Consider the following 17,437-nt stretch of genomic DNA (forward strand, 5'->3'; position numbering starts at 1 on the left):
CACAAATATTGGGAAAACTGTCTTAGCACATTAGTGGTAGATTAATAGTAGGCTAATTAGTAAGAGCACATTAACTTGTGCCATCCAGTTAGCACTTTAACCCCATTATAGTGAAATGATGATAATGCAGTGCCTCTAAGCTAACCTTTGTGCACAGCAGTATTAAGGCAGGAAGGTTTTTTTTCCCCTCACCAGTTCCTGTTTGTCACAGGGAGCCTTGTATAATTCTTTAAGTGACTGCATTTTGTTTGCCAAATACTGAGTGATCTTTCAGACTTTTTGAATGAAGGTCATAATAGTGTTGACTCATACTAGGTCTGAAGTTGCTGTGTCAATGTGACTAAGCACTCTTGCGCTCCCGAGTCATTTCCTTACCTAGATCAGATGTGTGTGTGTGTGTGTGTGTGTTTGTGTGTGACTACAGAGGCCTGAGTCAGGGTGTGGCCAAAGTCTACAGAACAGGCCATGTAGCAGTCATATAAATAATGTAGTTGGCTTTCCACAGAGTTCTTATGCCAGCACACTATACATACATTTACAAGGAAACCAAGGAACAACTGTGAGCTACATTTGGCAGATCCAAGAAATGTTCTTTATTTTCACATCAGAGACAGGTCTATACGTGTTTCATTTGAAAATATGAAGGATTCTTCCAGATACATTTTAAAAAATATGCCAGTTAGTTCTATCCTTCAACCCATCAGGTTTTATATGTAGCATATTATTATATAATCCAAACATTTCAGCTGAGTCCATTTAATTTTTGGCAGCGTCCCAATATCCCAGTTTCCATGTTAGCTCTAAATTGTTAAGGCAGTGTGTTGAACTGTATGAACACTGTTGTACACTGTTTTGGGAACATTATTGGAAACATTATGAGGAACTGTATTGGGAACATTGTTGGAAACATTATGATGAACTGTATTGGGAACATTAAGTTATGTACGGGTAATGGCACTGCAGGGTTAGAGGTAGCATTTCTTAAAAAGCTTCCTGTGAGCCCTTAGCCTAACTGAATGATATAGCAAATTATGACCCAGTTCACATCTACTGACACAGAGACTCTGATTGTGAGAACACATGTAAACCACCAAGGGGAAATATGTTTTCCTTTACAAGGATGTTCCAAGATGCGTTTTAAGACCAAAAGTCACATGCTTTAACGTGCGGACACCCTTTGTTCCTCATTTCTTACAGCCACATTTGTCCATGTGACTACACAAAAACAGAAGTGTATGAAGTGCTTGATCCTGATTCCCATCTGAAAAAATAAAATGTCCAAATGTCTGTTTCACATGTAGCTCAGTGTGTTACGCAATCTCTGCCCCTGCCATAACCTAAAATAATCCCCCCGTGCCCTCCTTCCTGAAAAAAGGAACATTAATTTGACTCTTCTTTAATCTCAGCACTCCCTACTGAGTGAATCACTGCATACTTCAACTCTTCTTTAGGCAGTCGGGATCCACACGCTCTTCCAGACGACGGCCTGTCTCCACATGTCCTCCATGAGCGAGGGCTGAGGGAGAGTCCAGGGGGCTCCATCGCCGGGCTTCCCCTCGTCTCCCTCACAGTGAAGCCACAGGCGCTTCAAAGGGCTAGAGCAGGTATGTTGCAGGAACTGACATCCCTAGAGAGAGAGAGAGAGAAAGAAAGAAAGAGAGAGAGAGAGAGAGAGAGAGAGAGAGAGAGAGAAAGAGGATCAGTTTAAGTCTATAAAAGATACATACCCTATGCTAGAACACAAAAGCAGGATTATGGTTGTTTTTCTGACAGATTTGAAAGCCTGGCAGTCAAATCAATAAATAGCGCAAGGGAGGGGCAAGAGTAAAGCAAGGAGTTAATGTTGCTTGGACACTTGTGTAAGGTCTAGCTGCTGTGGTCTCATCAAATCCTCAATGAATTTTGGCTTTACTTTTCATGTTTGTGCAAGTCAAGATGTGTCAGGGAAAATGTATCTAAAACATATTATTACAGCATAGCTGCAAAAGTATTTTCTGAGGTTTATTCCAGTTGCAGGCAGAGTGTCAGATATGGTTTCACATGACTTATGGTCTCGTTGTCAACCTATTAATCGGGACATGCCTTCTGTCGCTCATGTATGCATTTTGGAAGATAATGGCTAACATGGGTGTACTTTGCTCCCACCAGATAGGACACAAGACATTGCAAAAGCAGAGAGGGCAATAACAGGAAACTAAACAACACATCGAGTTAAAGGGGTGGTTCAGGATTTTGGACATAGGACCTCATTTCCAAGTTAGCAAGTGTAATATTTATCAGTGGAGACCGTTTTCAACATGTTTCATCCAGTCCTTCTAGTTTTAGAGTTCGCAGGTGCTAGGCTAGCGCAAGTCATCAGTATGTGTTAGCCTGCTACTAAAAACAGTCTTACCCACTCCAAAGTACCACCCGAGGCAAATAAATTATAACGCCAAGACAATCGATACAAAAGTCTGTGTTGATAGAATAGTGTTAGAAATAAAACTACCCTTGCATCGCATTGCAATAGTTATACTTTGTTCTGAAGTTGGTAGTAGGCATATAAGCAACGGCAGCGGCACACTGATGACCTAGGCTACTACTAGGTATCCCGATTGGAGTGCGCTTCACTGTTTCCTTTTTGGCGCAGTACTATTAACCGGAGCAAGTATAATTCCGCCGCTGCTAAGAAACTAGTCCCTCAAAATGTAATGCGATCATTGCAATCAATGCGAAATGCAAGGATAGAATAATGTCAAAAATTAAAGAAATAAAACTATCAACACAGACATTTACATCGATAGTGTACCGTTATAATTTATTTGCCTCGGGTGTACTGTGGAGTGGGTAAGACTGTTTTTAGTGGCAGGTTAACACGTATGATGACAAACACGGATGAAACGTGTTGAAAACTGTCTCCACTGATAAATATCACACTTGCTAACTTGGAAATGAGGTCCTACTGTATGTCCAAAATCCTGAACCACCCCTTTAATGTGTTGTGCAATGCAATGATTCAACTGAAAACTGAAATCACACAAGTATATTACAGAGACTTACTTCCTTACTGCCCCAGTACCATATGGCCTGGATCACACTGTGATTGGCTATTGCCTGTGTCAACTGATCTCTGCTTCCTGTGATTACACTAACCACACCTCCCGGGAGATCAGAACTCTGAAGTGTCTAAAAGAAAGTCACAGGGAAAAACACCCTCAAACATTCATATGCACACATACTAACACATGTCCGTAAACATATAATGCATATTTTGCATACAGCGTGCATCACACAAAACACACCTGAATAAACTCCAGTGCGGGTAGTGGGTATTTCTCACTGGGCACCATCACAACAGCGTTGCCCATGGCAAGTGCTGCCCCCAGCAGTGAAACCAAAGGCAAGAGGGGCCTAGAGTCAGGAAGCACCACACCAATCACTCCAACTGGCTCAGACATGGACAAAGCAGAGCCTGACTGAGGGAGAAACTAAAACAAAAAAGGACATTTGATTGAGAATGGATATAAACTTGACAAAACGTCTGTTGAATTTGTAAGAACAACAAGAAAATGGTGGCTTACAGGCACTCCGCACAAATCTTTGTCACAGCGGGCTGCCCACTCGTAGAGCCTTGTAATGCTGAGGTCCACTTCCTGAGTGGCCTCATCTGAAGAGAGGCCGGTTTGGGTTTGAATCGATGTGGCCAGTGGCTGCCTCTTCTGGGCAAGGAGGCCAGCTAGAGAGTACAGGGACTGAGCACGTGCAGAAGGACTCTTCTTCATCCAGCTGCAGAGAGTAGAGCAGCATGATGAGTTTCAAATAGAGTACATACACCTGCCCCTTAAAACATCACACACACACACACACACACACACACACACACACACACACACACACACACACACAGTAGATCGGCGCTGCCCTTTGTTTTTGACAGGGCACATGATCTGGGCTCACCCTGGCTGTGCTTTAATGGCTGCCTCCACAGCGTTCCTGACGTCCTTGCGTCCTGCATCAGGGCAGTGGGCCAGCACAGCTCCCTCTGGTGACAGGACAGACCTACTGCAGCCGGAGTCAGCTTTGCATGCACGACCCGCGACAAAGTGGGAGTAGGAGCGAGGGATGCTGCAAATGCAGAAATAGAGAGAGGGACCATGAGACAGACAAAAAGAAAGAAAGAGTGAAAGAAAAAGGTTACTGTTTTACTCAAGTTCTTTACTGTTTTACTCGAGGGGACAAGGGGATACCATCCCCTTAATCATGGCCGGATTATCATGACCACGGATCCTGGGCACAAAATCAGAATGGGCTCCCCCCCTTCCACCCCGCACGCACGCACGCAGGCAAAAAGCCAACAACCTCACTCTTGCGAAGGACACACAGTGTTTACAGCGCATAAACCCTCAATCTAACAGGCTACAGATACGCATGTTTTGGTGTTGTTTTTTTCTCATGGATTAACCTACCATTTTGAAAAAGTTTGAAAACTGTTGATCAACTAGCTAAGGCTACAAGCTGAAATTTGGTAGCCTAATGGATGGAATTGAAGACTACACAAAATCGGGGATTTCTCCTCGAGGACATTTTTTGCATTCTGGCAGCTAACTAGTTTTTCACGCAATTTTGGACAAACGTTAAGCTGAAGACAGGCAAGCTGCCCGTCTGGCTCATCCAAACCACACACTGCATGACTTGGACATCACAATAAATGAGGATACCCATAAATACATCTGCACTGATAAGATGTTTAATTGACAGAGATCAATTCCGTTTGTGTAGGCCATCATCTAGAAACTAAAGTCTTTCTAAGCAGCCCATCAGTGGTTCTCAAAGCTGCTGTAATCTAATGGTTGTGCTTTAGGATTAGTGAGTCTGGCCGCAAGCACTCACGTCCCATCTTACCTGCTGATCCAGTAATATATTCACCTTTAGCTTCGTCTCTGGTCAAAAGGTGTGTCATATTCATAGCATGTAAGCCTTGTCTGCACTATTGCAATCTATACCTGGCATTAACAAACACGAATGCGCTCGCTTTATGCGTAAAGCCACTAAATTGTGTGTGTGCTTACTGCGCTACACTCAAAAGTTTAGACAGAAGTAGATTTCATGTTTGTAGGTTGTTGAATTGTGGACTAACTGCTCAATTGTGTTCAAGAAACCGCTACGTTAGCTAAAATGACATCTCCACACGACGAGTAGCCTAGTCTGGATATTATGAACTGTTTCGACGTGATAGCTCACCTTCACTCACTGACCGTGTCAGTGTCAAAGCTGATGGCAGGCGGCATTTGTGCAGGCAGTTACGGACACTGTTTCTGACGTGATTTAGCATAATATTTTGATCGAACGGGTTGCACTAATCTGCATATGATTAGGGAAGTGTGGACTGCCTTTGTAACGTGATCGAACATGATATTTTGACTGTGTTGAATGGTTAATCCGGCCCTGCCCTTAATACACAAGTTGATGTTTAAACACACACACACACACACAGACACACACACACACACACACTTTGCTTGAACACACACCTGGAAGGGTCGAATCCCTCGGGGACGGAAACCTTGGCTGCAGCTGCCCCAAAGCCAGCGTAGTCCAGAGCACAGGGAGAGGAGCGGGGCAGAGGAGAGGAGTGAGAGAGCCGCAGGAACTGGTACAGGCCCTGCAGCAGACACAGCAGCTCCACAGGTTAAAGGTGTGGATTTTTTTAACATTCTAACAGAAGATTCCGTTCCGCAACAATTCAAGATTCTAAAATTCTATGTTGAATTCAGTGAACCCAGTTTTTAAGAACGTTCATTTACCAACATTACGTATACCTCAACAATTTTCAACGGTAGGAAATGCTGCAGACCTGAAATCACATGGGAGTGTGGAAAGGGCACACAGAGGCCAGTATCAGAGGAGTGGTGCCTACCTCCCTTCCTCCGTCTGTGCAGTTGCCACTGTGCTTCCTTCCTGAGAGCGAGAGCGAGGGGTCAGAGACGGCCAGGGAGTTCACCCACACGGTGCCCACAGCCAGGCTGAGGACGGAGACGGACAGACAACACTCAGAGCTCTTCTCATAACGCCGTACATTACAGTTAGTTTCACACTTGGGAATACATACCAGTAAACAAATACTGTAAGTTTGTCTACATAGTACATTTGAAACACAGAGCAAATTCAGTGTGCTTTGTAAGACGATATGAAACGAAATAAGATATAAACATTTGAACAGACAGGTCGATACAAACAAAAAGCTGGGCGGCTGGAGTCATACACCTGTAGCCTATACAATGAAGGGAGTTTTACCAACTCTTTTTAAACACAGGGTTATGTAGGAAAGTAGGGGTTGACAAAAACTGATAGCATAAATTAGCAACAATCACCAATCACCCTCGGGAATCGTAAGATCAAAGAGGTGTGTTTGGAAACAGAAAAACAAATCTGAGTGTACCTCTTGGTGGTCTCCAGGGCCAAAGTCAGATCTTCTGTCCAGATGGAGGCTGCCTGACCGTGAGGGCTGTGGTTCCCTGGGAGAAGACATTTATAATCAGACAACACTGCCACTGAGCTATTCGGCCATTAATTACATTTACTGTATATCTCATACAACTTGCCTCTTTTTAAACACTCAACGGGCTCTAACCACAATGGGGTTCATAAGTATTGAAGGCTTCTCTAACCATGATGAACATCTTAGAAGACAGAAAGGGTGTGCCACTGATTGAAGAACTACAGTATTCTGAGAGTACATGTAAGTTGGTGCAAAGCCATTTTCATTTAGAAGTGTGTATGTGTTCTAATCCGTAACAGGTATTTGGCATTGTTTTACTGTGTATGCACCATTACACTTAAGCTGTCTCCATTATGTGTCCCCCCCCCAAAAAAATATTTTATATCATTTTGTTTTAAAATATTAATTGCTTAAAAATACTGCTAATTTGACGCTGTTTAACAAATGTATACATGGTGCACTGTCACTTTAAGAACAATTCACGTTTAGTTCTCAATGATCTTTTGCCAGCTCCACTCAAATATAGCCTATGGCTGTGCCCTCTCACAGTTCATAAATGGTCAGTAGTGGGAACTACGGTTGCCTTCATGATTTCCTTTTAAAAGTTTCTTATAAGAAGGAGATATCAATTTTCAACAATAACAAGCCAGCTGGAACCTGCTGCTCTCTCTCCCTCTCGTGCGCGCTCAGACGCGTTCCCAATTCAATGGAGTAGCATAACGTTCAAGTTAGATCTAGATAAGGAGTATCATCTCTATGTAACATGATGTTTTGACATTGACATTGTAAATGTTCTCAAGTCAAGTCAAGTCTTTCCAGAGGGCAGGAGGCTGAACAGTTCGTGTGTCCTTGACAATCATTAGTGCTTTGCGGGTGAGGCGGGTGGTGTAAATGTCCTGCAGGGAGGGGAGTGGTGCTCCAATTATCCTCTTAGCTGTGTTAACAATGCGCTGGAGGGTCTTCCTGTTCTGATCTGTGCAGCTTCCGCCCCACACTGTGATGCAGCTGGACACGATGCTCTCGATGGTCCCTCTGTAGAATGTGGTCATGACGGGAGGCATGGCACTTGCCTTCTTCAATTTGCGCAAGAAGTAGAGGCGCTGCTGGGCTTTCTTCACCAGTGATGCTGTGTTGGTGGTCCAGGAGAGGTCGTCGCTGATGTGCACCCCCAGGAATTTTGTGCTGCTCACTCTCTCCACAGCATCTCCGTCAATGGACAGTGGTGGCAGTTGTTTGTGGCCTCTGAAAGTTGACAACAATCTCCTTGGTCTTGCTGACATTCAGCAGGAGGTTGTTGTCTTTGCACCATTTAGCCATCAGGTCTACTTCTTCTCTGTAGTGAGCCTCATCGCCCTTAGTGATGAGGCCCACCAGTGTTGTGTCGTCCGCAAACTTCACCAGATGGTTGGAGCTGTGAGTGGTTGTACAGTCATGTGTTAGCAGTGTGAAGAGCTGGGGGCTGAGCACACACCCTTGCGGGGCCCCCGTGCTCAGGGTCAGAGTGCTTGAAGTGTTGTTCCCGACACGTACTGCTTGTGGTCTCTGCAAAAGGAAGTCCAGCAGCCAGTTGCAGAGGGAGGTGCTGAATCCTAGCTTGTCCAGTTTGCTGATGAGTTGTTGTGGTATTATGGTATTGAATGCTGAACTGAAGTCTATGAACAGCATTCTCACATATGAGTCTTTATTGTCCAAGTGGGTGAAGGCTGGATGGAGGGCAGAGCAGATTGCATCCTTCGTGGATCGTTTGGCTCGGTATGCAAACTGGAAGGGGTCCAGGGTGGGGGGTAGGGTGGCTTTTATGTGTGACATGACTAGCCGTTCGAAGCACTTCATGATTATGGGCGTGAGTGCTACAGGACGGTAGTCATTGAAGCATGATGGTGATGATTTCTTTGGCACGGGTATGAAGGTGGCAGCTTTGAAAAGTGATGGGATGACTGCTTGCTCCAGAGAGGTGTTGAAAATGTCTGTAAAAACATCCTTCAGCTCTTCTGCACAGTCCTTCAACACTCGGCCTGGTATGTTGTCTGGGCCTGCTGCTTTGCGTGTGTTAATGGTGGCTAGTGTCCTCTTCACGCTGGCAGAGGACAGGTACAGGGGTTGGTCGTGGGGGGGAGGTGGGGTTTTCTGTGGGTGAGTGTCATTTTGTGCTTCAAAACGGGCGAAAAAACTGTTCAGGTCATTGAGCAGAGAGGTGTTGTTCTCACAGCTCCGTGGCGCAGGCTTGTAGTCAGTGATGGCCTGTATGCCCTGCCACAGGCTCTGTGCATCTCTGCTGTTTTTGAAGTGTGTTTTTATTTTGTCTGTGTAATCCTTTTTTGCCTTCCTGTTGCCCTGGGACAGGTTAGCCCTCGCTGTTCTTAGGCCAGCTACATCTCCAGCTCTGAAGGCTTTGTCTCTGGCCCTCAGCAGTCTGTGGATGTCTCCTGTCAGCCATGGCTTCTGGTTGGCCCGAGTGGTGATGTGTTTTATTTCTGTAACATCATCGATGCATTTGGTGATGTAGGAGGTCACAGTGTCTGTGTATTCCTCAATGTCAATGTGGTTGTTGTGGGTGGCAGCTGTTTTGAAAATATCCCAGTCTGTTGTTTCAAAGCAGTCCTGAAGTTGTGAGACGGCCGCCTCCGGCCACACTCTCACCTCCTTCAGAACTGGTTTGGTGACTTTTGCTCTTTGTCTGTATCGGGGCAGCAGCAGGATGCTAATGTGGTCTGACTGTCCGATGTGGGGGAGGGGTTTGGCTTTGTAGGCTTCTTTCTGTGGGGTGTAAACAAGGTCCAGGGTGTTTTGTCCTCTTGTTGGGAAGTTTACATGTTGGTGAAATTTTGGTAGTACAGTTTTGAGATTGGCGTGATTGAAATCTCCAGCGATGATTGTGAAGTTCTCTAAGGAGAGTGAAAAGCAGTTTGCAGTAAAGCTAACCACAACGTTGTCTATTGCAGGAAAATAATAGAGAGCAGCCTGATAACCTAATTGAGTGCTCAGCGGGCCGAATTAAAGTGCTTAACGGGCCAGATCCGGCAATAGTTTGCCCACCCCTGCTTTAGACCAACCAATCCTGCAGACAGCAAAGACTAGACTTTATGTCACCCTGGAAGATGGAGTTGGTGTGGAGGTGTTTCTGTAGGTTAGAATATGACCGTATTGAACTGAGAATGTGACTGTGAACCCTCAAAATCTCGACTTGTGGAAATGTGTGTGAAGAAGGTGTATGGAGTGGGTCTTATGGGGACTGCAGAAACTACAGATCAGACCTGCCTTGATGAAAGCACTCTTTAGAGAGAGAGAGTGTGTGTGTGTGTGTGTGTGTGTGTGTGTGTGTGTGTGTGTGTATGTAAAGCCATTTTAATGTGTGAGGGTTATGATAGATTACCCAGAGTAACTCCCTCTCCAGGACTCCGGAACGTTAGAAGGGGCAGTACAGGACCGGGCGCAGGGCAGACCACCGCCTGGCAAGACGGGGCGACCCCAGACAGCAGGGTCGGGGGGTAGAGGGCACCAGACGGAGGTGGAGAACATGGCTGGATGATCTGAAATGCAGGCATGCAAAATAGAACAGATTTGCATGTACGATTACCACATTTACCAAAGATTTGCATCAACAGTATGGTTACATATAAAGTGAGGCTTGATGTGGACTCACTGTCGCCCCCTGTCCCACAGCCTCCTGCACTGCAGCGTCCACCAGAGCTCTGTGTGCCTCAGACTGCAGAGGGATACTCTTCATCCCGGCCAGGCGCAGCTTCAGGCGAGCCACCACACTCTCCTGCACTGACTCCTGCACGTACAGCACCCACTGGTACTAGGACACACAAAACACAACAGCTTACACAACAGTGACACCATGTGGCTGGATGTAGAGCTGCAATTTTTTCCCAGTAAACCCTGGATTTAGGAGGGCACACAAAACACCCTGAAAAAAACCTCCCTAAGAAAATACTTAACTAATGGAGTCACTGAACAGCATGAGAATATTAGATCTATGCATCATACATACTCCTGAGGGACTGTTGGTTCCCATGTTCAAGAACAATGTTCAATAGAACTGTGTAAATGTAACCCCACATAAGACTTTCCTCATTCCCTGATTCCTTAATTAGTTTATTAGTTGAGTTGGGGTGGATGTATGGGAAGGGAAATCAGAGGCCCTCTACTTAGTGTGGCCCACAGTAAGTAGACCGAACAAACTCCTGTTCTGACTGAGGTGCTCTGATATGGACACGGGTGTTTAAAGTATTTCAAATGATTACCTCTCTCCTCTTTTTAAAGACTGTTTCCATGACGCCATCCACAGCACTGTCAATGTCTGCAGACTCAAAGATAATGTATGGACACACAGAGTCAAGAGGAAGAGACAGAGAAACGGGTACACCCCAACCTGCCGTCTGTCTACACAGTGTCTCTCCATCCTGAGAGAGAGAGAGAGAGAGAGAGAGAGAGAGAGAGAGAGAGAGAGAGAGAGAGAGAGAGAGAGAGAGAGAGAGAGAGAGAGAGAGAGAGAGAGAGAGAGAGAAGGGGTTAACCCAGAGACTTTCTAATGAGGAGACACAGCGCTCAAAAAAGTCAACATGTGACATCGTGCCAATCATGTGTTGTGATCTCGCCGCTGAAGCAAGGTTGGTGTTGTGAATGCCCGATATACGTAGCCTGGGTTTCCCCATGCTGCCTTACGCACGCGATTTTATTCACGCTGCTAGGCAGCCTGGATTCCATGGACCCGATTTTCACCTCAACGAAGGAACCAATCACAGAACGGAGGGGGGACAGCAAGACGATGACGACACACCGAAGTGGTTATGAGCTACGTACAGACGCATTTGATAGACATTTGTAGCGCCCAATAAACGGCAATAAACGGCGTTAGCCAGGCTATGCCTGATAAGTGCCCATCAGATATGTGCTAATGTGTACTACACTCCCCCACCACTCCACAGATACTCACCTGTTTGTTGCCAGTGTATGTCACATATGCTACGTTGGGATTCTGAGCTACTTTGGCACCTAGAGACACATCACTTCCTGTAATCACATTCAGGACTCCAACAGGAAGTCCAGCCTCTCCAAACAGCTGAGCCAATAGGAGAGAGGAAGGGGCCGTTGACATCCCAGGGACCACCACAACAGTGTTACCTGGCACACAAAAGTACAGCTATATGTAAGTCTCCCCACTCCTACATCACATTTTTCTTACTTTAGTAATCACTGCAATGGAAACGATTGATATAGGATTACTTATTACAGTTGTGTATGCACATATAAAATCTCAGAGCCATCAAAATGTCTCCACAGTTGCCTAATCTGAGTGAATATGTGTGTGCGTATGTGTGTGTGTGTGTGTGTGTGTGTATGTGTGTAAAACTGCAGGCAGACTCACCCACAGCTAAAGCTGGTAAGACTTTGAGCCAGAGGGAATACAGTGAGGAGTCATCAGATCCAACCACTGCCACCACACCTAACAAAACAGAGATAAACATGTGAACACCAGTAACATATATACACACACACACACACGCTAAATAACACATACCACACAATACAAAGTCAAAACATACAGACACAGAGTACATCCGAGGACCGCACACACAAGCAACCCTCACACATGCATCCCTCACACAGCTGAGGGGCTCCCACCTCTGGGCGTCCAGTCGGGGATGAGGGTGTCCCGAAGCTGAGCCCAGCTGGCGTAGTACTGGGCCAGTCGCACCAGCGCTGCAGGGGAGCAGGAAGACTGGGAGAGCTCACAAAGCTCAGACATACACTGGCTGTGCCTCTGAACCGCACTCGCCAACCTGAGAGAGAGAGAGAGAAAGAGAGAGAAAAAGAAAAAGAGAGAGAGAGAGAGAGAGAGAGAGAGAGAGGTGTGACACAACTGTGAGAAGCAGGGAACCAATAGTGTGTAGGTAGGTAACAGTTCTAGTTTAATGCCAGCATCTATGCATTTATCAAATGATTTAAATACGATTCTTTAAATCTACATTTGATAGAAATTCCAGAAATGTATGTGGTGGCACCTTATTAAAAACATTTTCCAGAGTAAAATCGCTGTGTTATGGCTCTTAAAGCAGAAAAACTAATGGCACCCTTACATCAGAACAGTATCCCCCATCTGTATATATGATTTCCTTGCAGACCCATAAACTATGCTTCTATAGTCCAATCGAGATCTAATAAGCACTCTGCTCCCCATATCCTAGACTTTTACAATATCCAAAGCTTAGAAACATTTCATAAACATTTAATATGTGAAATAATGCTTGTTATGAAATCCAAGGTAAATCCAAGAATTGTATCCTCCTTTGTATCCTTTGAGGGCTTCTCCATCCAGGTAGAGCACAGCGTCAGGATGTAAAGACCACAGCAGGCAAAAATGTGCAGTTTTTTTTTTTTTTTTTTTTTTTTGGGGGGGGGGGGGGGGGGGGGGGGGGGGCAGATTATGTTCCGAGGACACAAGTTTTCTATTGTGTATCAACAACACTTTAACAGTTTATGTGATGTGTTAATCACAAAATTGCTTGCGAGACTCCTTGGCTGTGCAGTGTGCACCGCTTCCTTATTTCGGTTTTGGGTTGCCAGGTTTTATGACAAAAAGGTTTAAATTGAAAGTAAGTGATTGTGTGTGTGTGTAGGGTGTATTTCATACACAATCTGGCAACCTGAGAAATGTCAGACTAACAGAAAAAATGAATGGATCAGTGATTTTAAAATTAAGTTTGATGGTCATGCTGCAAATTACTGGAGTTTTCCGGGAGAAATAACAAAACGGGAGGGCGCCGGGAGATGACCTTGAAATACGGGAGAAACCCGGGAAAAACAGGAGTGTTGGCACTGGTATGAACTACACATTTCTGTCAATTATCACTTTTAAGGGGGAAATCCATGCCATTTCTGAAACATCATCCAAATCTTGCACAGCATCCATTTTTATGGGTTTGTTTATTAGCCATAATTGTGGATTTAATTTAATCATCTCTGCTCACACAGAGCTGTGGTTTTCCTCCAGAGCTGTGGTTTTTTCTCCACATTTTCATATCACTCGACTGACCCACAGCCAAAGCCCTCTGGCAAAAGTAAAAGTATGATCTTGCAAAAAACATACCATAGTAAACCTTGACAAGCCGACTGAATGGATCGGACCCTTTCAACCTCCCATCTATGTAAAGTAGGAGCCAAAATACTGTGTTGGACTTGTGGCAGCTGCAGCCAGATACATTCCTCAAGTAGGATCTCATGCATCACTGACACAAGTCGGAACTCATGGCAAACAAATCGCCCCATTTGTCGCCAATTACGATCAGCAAGGGGCATGCTATTGTGTGTGTGTGTATGTGTGTGTAAATAAGTGCTTACTCAGAAGTGGTGTTTTTTGGGTTACCTCAGGAAAGGTTGAGCCCTCTGGTGGCAGCTGAGCTCACTCCACCCATTGGCACCCTTAGCTGCACTGGAGAGACAGGCACTCACATCCTCCTCCACTGCACACATCATGCTGCACACGGTCTTGCCTGAAGACACAAGGAGAGCAGGGGGGGGGGGAGAGAGAGAGAGAGAGAGAGAGAGAGAGTGTGTGTGTGTGTGTTTGGGGGGGTACACTGCACTTAATGCCAGTACTATGAAACAAGAGCCTCTTTGTTAAAGTCCTTCAAATCTGTGCTGATTCAATAGGAAATGTCAGTGGAGTTCCTGAGCTCCTATCTTGTCATTTACAAATATCCCAAATCGCTGATCAATTTACTTTAGCCTTCTAATCTTAAGGTGTTGTGCAATTTATGTAAAACAAAAGTAAAAGGCTAAAAGTAGAAGTCTGCCATCTGACATCACACCAGACCAGACTAGACTACCTCACAAACAAGGATGAGAAATCCATCTGGAGTCAGTCAGACAAAACAAGCAAACTGGAAACCAGAGATATGCTGGAGGGTTCTCCCTCAAGGTCATGTGATGGCATTTCTCACCTGCGGAGTCTGTTAGGCTGCGTGTCTGCCTGTCAACTGGCCGGGCGAACTTCCCCTCCACAAACAGGCTGAGGGAACCCCCCTGCTGATCCAGCCAGGACTAAGAGACAGACAGAGGGAAGACTTTAAAGGGAAACTTGGCAGGATTTCCCCCTCTGCTGGAGAAATTGTGCATTATGCTATTTCAAACTGTGGAAAAAGGTAATGATAAAGCACATGGATTTGTTTACAAGCTAGCAAAACGGTTAGCATAAGTTCGGCAGACAATGTGGATGTTACAAGGTAAGAAACACGATTTAAAACGAGTTTCTTGTTTCTCACTTCTCTTTCCGGGACGGTAGTGTCAATGTTGAAAGGTTGGTTTTCCGCCTGGGGACGCTAGGGGCAGCGGGAAAAGTCACCATTTTCACCGGAACAGGTCATTTAAAGGAGAATTCCGGTGTGATATTGACCTAAAGTGTGTTAAAACATGATACCGAGTGTGAACGTATGTCTCATAGCTCACCTCGGCTTGTCCCCTGCACTCAGAAATCTGGCGCTAGTTAGCCAATGCTACCAACACAGTGTTTCGTTGTGGTGCCTCGGGCATCGGCCTAGCCATGCAAATAAATCGCTGTTTTACACCATTTACGAGGCTCAAAGTAGCTCCATACTTCATTGGTAGACTTCCGAGGGTCTTGACATTTAAAACGAGACATGGAGAACTTTGAAAAAGCACTTGTCAATTTGTCAACTTGTCAATTTGTCTCCATCACCTACTCCATCTCTTACTCTAACAAATTTTGTGTATGCTTGTATGCCTGCCTGTATGTGTGTGTGTGTGTGCGTGCGTGTGAGTGTGCCTTTGTGTGTGTCTGTGCGTGTGGATGTATGTGTGAGTGTGTGTGTGTTTGTGTGTGCGTGCCTGGGTGTGTGTATTTATGTGTGTGTTTGTGTGTGTGTGCGTGTCTGTGCGTATGGATGTGCATGTGTGTGTGTCTGTGCGTGTGGATGTGAGTGAGTATGCTTATGTGTGTGTGTATGCGTGCATGTGTGTGTGCGTGTGTTCATATGTGTGTGTGTGTGTGTGTGTGTGTGTTTGTGAGAGACAGTGTGTGTGAGACAGTCCTGCCTTTTTCTGTAATTTTTCTGTAAAAGTTGACCAAAAATTCAGGAAGTTGATGACAAAAAATAATAATAAGTGCACTTGTATGGGAATTCACAACCTTTTCATGCCAGAATTTACAAAAAGGTTTTCAGATCAGGGTCTATTGGCACTCCAGACACTTGTTACCACCTCCCTGGGTTAACCAATGATCAAGTATCTCCACACAACCTGTCACAACAGTGAACTTTAAGCCCGATCCTTTGGCCTGGTAGGCTACATTTCACAGAAAGTCGAGACTGGCCCAGTCCAATCGTGCAGCTGTGTTATAGCTATGTCACACATAACGCAAACCACTGAACATCGCTGCAGACTCACATGTCTAGCATGTGAGTTCACTCTGGATATGCTAATTACATTCTCGTGCGCACACTGTACGTAAACTACCATTAAGTTAACGTTATATAGTAGCCTACTGAAAATTGCTTTTTGACAGGGTAAACCCCCAAAGTTAACGTTATCGGTCATGCAAATCTATGTAATGGTTCCGTTATCAGCAGCAGCCAATGTGTTCCCGTTTGACATTCTGTCATAAACTTTACCTGGGCAGTGGAGAAGCTCGAACTGGATGGTCCGTAATCCATTGTTTGAAAAATCTCGAAGACCGTTTTATTGGTGCTACCAGCCATAACACCTGTCCAGTTGATCCGTCAAAGTTACAGAATAAAAAATAGGCTTACTTTAGACAAACATGTCTGACACATTGTGATATGCACTACAAAATCTGAATAGCAGGTGACCGTCATATTAGTCAACTCAGTTAAACTGCACCAGACGAAGTGCATACTTTATTCACGAATTCATCTATTTGCAGTATTACTGAAGTTGTATAGGTAGGCTATTACAGAAAATACAGACCTTTCCAATAAATACTGACGGTGCTGCAGATCCCAAAGCGTGTCCCCAGTAGGTACGAAGCAGAGAACGTCTTGCGATTTCCTGATACAGTAATTTCTCCGCCCACAAAATGTACCTCTCTCTTAAACGGCAAGTACAGAATTACTTAGCCATGCTCATCAATCTGATTCACACTGATTCACACTGATTCAAAGCACATCATGGGTTAAATTGATGCAGTGCTGTATCAGAACGGGTGTAATTTGTAGTTGCACAGAAGTTTGTAATGCTTAATACAGTCTATGTGTAGATGTCGCAGGAGAGGAAATGGCTTGATAACCAATCTATACAATTCACGTACGGTGCACTATCATGGTATGTTTACATTCATGTTTATTCATACGGTAAATAAGATATAAAAATAACAGGACGCTAATTTCCACTTCAAAATAAAAGTCTAGACAACATATAGGCTATATTTTAAGGCTTCATTGTCAATAGCCTAGGCCTACCACATTTTTAATTAAAACTCTATATCGCGATGAAGAAACTTTTTATCTTTTTTCTTCTAATTTCCACTTCCTACCCAAAACATCTGGGGGACTGTATGAAACCTGCTGGTGGGCCTGATCTGGCCCACAGGCCTTATACAACCCTGGACTATACATTTCAAATGTATGTTCATTTATGATGCCGCTTACAGTTTTTTTTTTAAACAATATACATGTGGCAGGCTACTCATGTGGCAGTTTAAGGCCATGTTTAACCCATAATGACAGTTATCTGACCTATCAAAACTGTAAAAGTAGAAATGCATATAAAGTATACAGTAGTAGAATCCATTTTCAGGATATTCTTTATCTGAGATTTATTCTGCTTTTTTTTTTTTTAAATCATACACACAGAGGACACACAATGAAAATTTTGGCATAAGCTTTTATTGTTTTTATTGATTTTTGTGGACCTTTTCTTTTTAAATTTGATATGTTTTGTTGTTTTTTTTCTATTTATTTTGTGTTTTTGTTATTT

The 17,437-nt window shown here is 44.5% G+C and overlaps 1 protein-coding gene and 1 long non-coding RNA gene across 2 annotated transcripts; one reads left to right on the forward strand and one right to left on the reverse strand.

The window, feature by feature from the left end:
* Positions 1-565: 565 nt before the first annotated feature.
* aldh16a1 (aldehyde dehydrogenase 16 family, member A1) lies at positions 566-16,498 on the reverse strand. Its single transcript, XM_076265223.1, has 18 exons — positions 16,430-16,498; positions 16,114-16,205; positions 14,428-14,527; positions 13,851-13,977; positions 12,110-12,267; positions 11,853-11,930; positions 11,421-11,608; positions 10,729-10,887; positions 10,122-10,280; positions 9,852-10,008; positions 6,419-6,494; positions 5,897-6,002; positions 5,511-5,641; positions 3,937-4,104; positions 3,561-3,765; positions 3,282-3,467; positions 3,040-3,165; positions 566-1,627 (listed from the first exon to the last, which is right to left on the reverse strand). Exons 2-18 carry the CDS (start codon positions 16,198-16,200, stop codon positions 1,448-1,450), a joined length of 2,391 nt encoding a protein of 796 aa, XP_076121338.1. The 5' UTR covers positions 16,201-16,205; positions 16,430-16,498; the 3' UTR covers positions 566-1,447.
* Positions 9,913-12,113, forward strand: LOC143101928 (uncharacterized). Its single transcript, XR_012982537.1, has 4 exons — positions 9,913-10,045; positions 10,142-10,277; positions 11,514-11,633; positions 11,843-12,113. It is a non-coding gene; the product is annotated as an uncharacterized LOC143101928 (long non-coding RNA).
* Positions 16,499-17,437: the final 939 nt, after the last annotated feature.

This window comes from Alosa pseudoharengus, unplaced genomic scaffold (assembly GCF_046254945.1).
Source record: "Alosa pseudoharengus isolate Yale_2024_CS ecotype anadromous, Long Island Sound unplaced genomic scaffold, YU_APseudo_1.1 YU_APseudo_1.1_scf_4, whole genome shotgun sequence".
In the NCBI taxonomy this organism is placed as follows: domain Eukaryota; kingdom Metazoa; phylum Chordata; class Actinopteri; order Clupeiformes; family Clupeidae; genus Alosa; species Alosa pseudoharengus.

Coding starts and splice junctions, on each gene's coding strand:
- aldh16a1 (XM_076265223.1), bottom strand. CDS start 16,200: ATGGCTGGTAGCACCAATAAAACGGTCTTCGAGATTTTTCAAACAATG. Junction 10,281..10,728: donor TCTTTAAAAAGAGGAGAGAG/GTAATCATTTGA, acceptor TGTGTGTCCTAG/TACCAGTGGGTGCTGTACGT. Junction 3,166..3,281: donor CCGCACTGGAGTTTATTCAG/GTGTGTTTTGTG, acceptor ACTTTCTTTTAG/ACACTTCAGAGTTCTGATCT.